The following is a 7212-nucleotide window of genomic DNA, read 5'->3' on the forward strand; positions in this document are numbered from 1 at the left end:
TACTGGACTGTAGTTAGAGGCTTTGATAATTTTAAAAGTAACGAACTTTCTTATCTCGAATACAAAAGGGGCAGCCGTAAATATTTAATAACATGTTCCTACTTAGGTACATGTAACTACCTACACTATGTAGTGAATCAGTGTCATCGTTGAAATTCTGCGAAGTACCTACGTACGCAGATCAATAAATTCAGCTCCCTCTAAAAACAAGAGGAAAAAGTTCAACAATAATAGCAGAGGGTATACCAGCAACCTTCATCTCGCATATATTATTATGTCGATAGGTACATTGTACGACTCAGCACTACCAGCTATATCAGCATTTCAGCAAAGATTTACACTTTAAAATGACATCGATTTTCAGAGGAAACCTACCTACTTAGTTACTTTTTTATATTACGTACCTATTACGTAAAACAGATGGCTTTACTACACTAAGTACCACATATGAACATAACAAACCTAATTACTCTCAGATTCACGCGCATAGCAACAGCGAGTAAACGAAATATACCGAGTAAGCCACGCTATATGCGAGGGTGTATCCTGGGTATCGCCCTCAGACAGTTCAAGTATTTAGGTTTTGATAGATAGGTGTATACACGTAATGCCTGATCTGCGTTTCACTTGAGATGAATCGCAACTTTAATGCTTTGCTCTTACACGGTGTGTACACATATACGCCCACTTATCAGCAACGGGTTTGTAACCGAGCGCCTCGCAATTCATCATTGAGCTTACGCCTCTACACGCCATCTCCGTACGGTTCATTCACCGTCGTCGCCCTGCGCACCACTCGTCGACGCCTAGCCGGCTACTTTCTGTACATTCTCCAACTCTTCCACTCATGACGATCTATACCATCTTATACAGATACACATAGAGCTTATTTGTGTAGAGTTTTGTTCGTCTGATTTCATAAGAAAAGATACCATAATATAAGTTATTGTGTAATATTTTGATATTGAACATAGTGGCTGTGTCAACGTTGTTTTGTGAGGATGGAAGGAACAAAAAAAAACAACGAATTAAGTAAGTAAGTACAATAAACTTGATACTGATAGGTAGGTACCATACCTATACCTACCTAAGTATTAACGAATCACACAAGTAAATGTAAGTTTGCCCAGTGTGAGAATGGAACCCACTACTTATTGACGCAGTAACCGGTGGTTTAGCAACTACCTACATTGAATGCTGCGCCATGGAAGCGTGCAAAATTTCTTGTTATTATTTTACTTTCTGCTCAAATTAGCGCTCCTGTGTGCAAAATATTGATGTACGTTTTCGCAAGTCTTAATAGTACCTAATCTAAGTACCTAGGAAGAGGTCGAAGAAATGAAACAAAAAATTAAACTAGATTAATACTTGTTGAAGCTTTTGATTTCGGAATTTAAGCAATTCAGAGTGGCTTTTAGTCGGCACAAATACTTAGGTATCATACAATAATATATGACATAGGTACCTACAGGAAAAATGCATTAGTACCTACCTAACGATAGATAGTTTTTGTATTCGAGTGGAAACAAATCAAATCTACTTTGTGTTAAAGTCTGATTTATTATTGGTGTTTATTCGTTTAAATTTTTTATAGTATTGTCTCGGGAGCGTTGTGGGATTCGAACCCACGACACGCGGGCGCGGCAGTTATTACGGTGGCGCATGGCGATGCGGCCACGTTAACTTCTGCGCCAAACGTGCAGTATAATATAATATTATGTAGAGGCGAAAACGATTCCTTTAGATCAGTGGTTCCCAACCAGTGGTCCGCAGAAGTCAAAATATGGTCCGTAGAAGTCAAAATATGGTCCGCAAATCATTTTAAAATTTAAATTTTCAGTATGATTATTATGATTTATATTTTAAATATACTTAGGTACATAGTGTTAACAAGAATAATAAAAAAGTGGTCCCGGAGTAGAAAAAGGTTGGGAACCCCTGCTTTAGATCAAAACATATTAATGCGAAATATTATGACAATCTTTTTATACCTTTTTTGTGAGGAAAATGTATAATAACCATATAAAGTTTATGATTAATATTCGACGTGTGTAAATAATCGCATATCGTAGGTAGGTAGTGTAGGTACCTAACTACCTACTAGTTGAATGATTGCACAATATTTTAGAATAAAAATGAAACCAATCGTTTTATTGAGTACGTACGTACACTACCATTTTCGTAGTGATCAGTTATGGTTAAAATTTTCTTGTAATAAACATATCGTAAAATAAATAGAGCACTTTTTGTAAATTTTACATCTTCTCCTGGGTGATTTAAATAAAACAGTTTAATGTATGAAGCATACTTTTATTTATAACATAATTTAAAATCATGTAAATCTTGTAAAATTCTGAATAAAATATTCAACAATATTATATTAACGCAAATGTAATATTCAATAATAGTACTACTAACTATAAATATTACTATATCTATCTAGATTCAATGAACCTAACATGTACATAATCATATAGGTAAGATTCTATGATATAATAAAATTAACAATTTCCGCTAATGGCATTCAACACTGGAGTAATTCAAATCAACAATTCTTTCTATAAAAATATATGAGATAACAGCTGTAAAAAATAAGCATTCGTCATAATCATTATATTTAAACTTAATCTAAATAACTCTAAGAAACTATCAAATAAAAGAAAAACGATATCAACAAGAGAATTACGGGTAACTTATTATAAAGTATCATTCTATTAATTTAATAACTTATTAAATCATTTTGGCACTGTACACCAAAAGTATTAGAAATTTCAAACTAATATCAATATTTCACATGATACTATTATAAAAAATGAGCTATGTATGCAGATGGGCTCGTTTATATGCTACGAAACTATTATCCTTAAAATATTATTCGAAAATAAGCCGCATAATTTTACGAACCATACTCGTTAATTTACAGTAACAAATAAATAATTACAAGAAATGAACCCTTGATTAAACCAAGGATTAGTGAGAGATTTTGATTATTTTGGAACAAACTATAACGTTTTTTTACGTTCTATGTTATACATTTAGTTTTATTTTTTTATAAAAATATTTCTATTTGATATTCTAAGCAAAACAACTTAAGCACCTATTAACATTTGACTGTAACAATTTTATATGACTAAACATTGATGTTTTTTGATATATTGACAGGTTAGAAATATACTTTGAACCCCTAACATTTTATTTACCATTTTTACGCAAGCGCATGATTTTTATAGAATTTCATAAATTATGTTATTAACTCAAAGTATTCCATTAAAAATACATTCAAAAATTATGTCTTTTGTCAATGTTTCACTTATGATATTCAAGTAATTAAGGAACATATTTTACAAGGAGATTTTAACTATGCGTTTTATATATTGTATATAATATATTATGAACACACTTTTATTGGATGACAAAGATAACTTTCAAGTCAGTAGGCACTGAACTAATTCACTAGCCGAATGAAAGTCGCAAATACAGTTATAAAAGCAAACAATAATTAAACTTACACTACATGTTACCAATACAACTATAATATCACTCTACTCATTGAAGTAAATTTCACGAGTAACCTGGCTCCAAAGCCGCACCAGGGGGGCTATTGTCTATCTCACTTGACAATCATTTGATAGCCACTATTTTGTACATTATTTCATTCTCAAAATGATGGCCCGTAATACGTTATGTCAAAGCTGCAATGTACTGCATAGTGGCTATCTAATTAATGTACACTAGTTGTCAACTGTGATACACAATATGCATGCAGGAATGATGCTCAATGCACCGTATCCATGAGTCCTATTGGCTAAACATATTAAACTAAATAATTGAAAAATATAACACCTTATAATATACCTCCAGCACATTCAAACCTAGCCCACACTACGAAAATATTCGTGAGAATTAATTCTACATGTTAAATCAGTGGGAAGTAACAATACAAAGCATATTTTCCGAATATTTTATGCACAGTAGAACTGTACATCTAATAAATTTCAAGTAGTTATAATTTATTAAATATTTCGTAGTGTGGACTAGGCTCTAATACGCATATGCAAATCTGCATCGAATTCATCTCATTTTCATTCAAATTCAGAAGCCCTTGAATTATAGGCTCAAAAATGGTCCTAATGTATACAGTTATCAAAATTTCAATATTTTTTATTATTTTTGATTAACAAGCAAAAGCTTTCAGTCTCGTTCACGGCTAAAGTTTGACCTAAAATATATTTCAGCGAAGCTTAAATTTTCATTCACAAAGGCACAATCACCTCCGATGACACTATCCAATATCTTATCTCAATTGACAAAGAACCTAAGGCACTTATTTGTAGAATAATGAATGAAAATTAATTCCTTTGACCATGACTTGTCCACATATGTTCTTTGAATGTCTCACGCATAGTAAATGACCTTGGACACAGGTAACAACACAATCTGTTGGTCAAGTCAGAGTGCATTAATCTAACATGATATTTTAAAGCTGACTGGTTAGAATACTTCATGCCACAGTGAGGGCAATCACCACAGATGGCAGCATGGTTGGACTGCTGATGTGCCAGACCTTGAGATGTTGATGCCCCGCCTGCAAGTACAGGGACAGACGACATCCCTGCTAGCAGCATGAGAGCTTGAGATTGTTCCTGTGGGTTGTATGTGCTGTCCGAATCTGTGCCATCTTGATGCTCTGATAATAACACTTCAGGTTCATATTCCACATCAGATTTTGGTGACTGTTTTTCTGGTTTCACAAGATTATCTTCTGCATTTGTAGTTTTAACTGGACTTTTAGATGGAGCATTAGTAAATGTAATAGTGTCTGGAATAATATCTTTTGTCCTTGTTGTGCAGTGAACATCCACCATAATGTTTGACACTTTTTTTAATGTTGCGTTATTGGCACTCACTTCAGATTTGGATGGATTGATCCCTGCAAGTATGTATAGACATTTTTATTAGAGGAACATAAGCTTTAAACAATGCAGACAACAATAACTCTTGAAAGTTAAACTATAATTGACTGAAGTTTAATTAATTTCGGATACTAACCTGAAAGTAGGGACCTGGCAAGCATGCTGTTTTCATAATCAGGAAGACTATCATCATTTTCAGAATTGGCAGTAAGAGATAAAGCTGGTGAGTTGTTGTCATCTGTCCTTTCAGTTTTGATGGTTATGGGAATGTTATCTCCTTGAGCAGGGACCTGAAATAAATGAAATACTCCAGTATTTCCCAGATCATATAGATACATTTTCATAAATATTATATTATGCATAACATATAAATAGTATTCTTCTCTTTGTCAAATAGAAGCCATCATTATATTAAGGTTTTATTTTATATGTCTGTCAGTGTTAGTTTCATTACAAAGGTTGAAGAAGCAGTTGTGATATAGCTACCTGATGAGGAGGTGCTGAACTCTTGCCATTGGCAGTTATAACAGCTGATTCACTTTTACCATCTTTCTTGTCTATATTATTTTCAGGTATGAAGATCGGGTTGTCAGATTTAGGTGCTTGAGAAAAATTATTCCTACTATAGATATCACATGTGTCTAGGATTTTACTCTTTTTGTGACCATCCCCAATAGTTACATCATTGGGTTTGTCTGAAGTGCTACTTCTTCTCTTTTTCAATGCAGGCAGTTTAGTTTCCTTTTGAGCACCACCAAAGTGTGGCTTTGATGATATTGTTAGTTGTGTGTAGAGTTTGTTTGATGTGTTTGGAGATGAGAAATTCTCCTTCTGTAACAAATTAGAAAGAAATTCAAAATCAATTCATGTTAAATGAAAGTGTTTAAAACCAGGATTAAGACAAAATTAAACTCTGCATCAGAGCTGGACAAAGGTCTTCAAAAGCCCAAAGTTTGTTACAAAACAAACATAAATCTTTGGCACTGCATTCTGATGAATTCTAGCATGCCTAAAAAATTGTTTAAGATATCTTGAGGGCATGCAAAGTCTCCAAAAACCACATAGAGTGGTGGACTCAAGGTCCAAACCTTTCCTTGTTTAGAAAGAGACCCTTGACTAGCAGTGAGACAGAAATGGGATAAAAAAAATTGCAAAGGAAATTTGAAAAATATTTGTCTACAATCATAAATTTTTAACTGCAATAATCCTTATTAGAATCAAGTTAGAATATCACCTGTTGTGTGACACCTGTTAGTCCTTTCACCTGCAGTAGTGCTGCGGTGTGCAAGAATGAAGACAGTTTACTCTCCTCTATGAACACTTCACCCTGGTACATGTACGACAACAGACTGACTATGTCATCTGCTGACACATCTTTCAAAATTATCACTGGATGCTGGCATGGATTCTCCTAAAATAAAACAACAATATAAATTAAAATATTGTAGTATGACTTATACCTAATTTGTATGAAACTATTTGACAAAATTGTGAAGAGAACATTCAGAAATTATAACATAAACATGACTCTATATGGCTACAAGTTGTCTACTATAGTTGTACTATGTTATGTTTTGTTGATATACACTGCGTAAATTAAAACATTTATTTGTTACTTTTGATAAATAGGGTCATACAAAAAGGAAAAGTGTCAGTAACTATGAGTACTACATATAGTATGTTCATTGGTATAAATATGAAGGTTATAAATGTCCTAAGTCATTCACCTTGAACACATTCCTGAAGTACGGGCTGCACGCTGACAATATGACTTTATGGGCCTTGATATTTCTGCCTTCGCAGGTGAGCGTTACATCGACCAAATCTTCTGAACACTTCAATGAATCTAAGGCACTCACAATGTTTGACTGGAAGTTGTTCCAACGTAAACAAAATTGGTCGGCCATCCCTATGGTTTCTGTTGAATATTCTGCAAAACAAAATTATTTATGCTGACTTCTAGTTTTGACAAATGACAGGGTAAATGAAACCGTGCAGTCTGATTACAAAACTATATTTCCTACAGACCTGTTGTAGATATCTCATCACAGTAACAGAAAACATTAGTTTCAGTTAAATTTTACTCTAAATAGACACAGTTTCTATTAAAAATGCACAAAAATGCAATGTATGACCTCCATTAGCTTGACACTGTCTTTTTCTTTCACTTTCTTGCAAAATGCTGTTCTGTTGTGAAAAGTGGAACTCTACAAATGGCGGTACTCTATGACTATTCGATCGTAGAATAACAAAAGTGAATAGTCGACTAAGTAAATATTTACAATTTAACACTTTCATT

General features: G+C 33.5%; 1 protein-coding gene across 1 annotated transcript; it reads right to left on the minus strand.

Annotated features, from left to right (window-relative positions):
* Positions 1–2289: 2289 nt before the first annotated feature.
* LOC142972995 (uncharacterized) lies at positions 2290–7107 on the minus strand. Its single transcript, XM_076114492.1, has 6 exons — positions 6942–7107; positions 6641–6843; positions 6148–6324; positions 5400–5744; positions 5050–5203; positions 2290–4930 (listed from the first exon to the last, which is right to left on the minus strand). Exons 2-6 carry the CDS (start codon positions 6818–6820, stop codon positions 4350–4352), a joined length of 1437 nt encoding a protein of 478 aa, XP_075970607.1. The 5' UTR covers positions 6821–6843; positions 6942–7107; the 3' UTR covers positions 2290–4349.
* Positions 7108–7212: the final 105 nt, after the last annotated feature.

The sequence above is a fragment of the Anticarsia gemmatalis genome, chromosome 5 (assembly GCF_050436995.1).
Source record: "Anticarsia gemmatalis isolate Benzon Research Colony breed Stoneville strain chromosome 5, ilAntGemm2 primary, whole genome shotgun sequence".
NCBI classification, from domain to species: Eukaryota; Metazoa; Arthropoda; class Insecta; order Lepidoptera; family Erebidae; genus Anticarsia; species Anticarsia gemmatalis.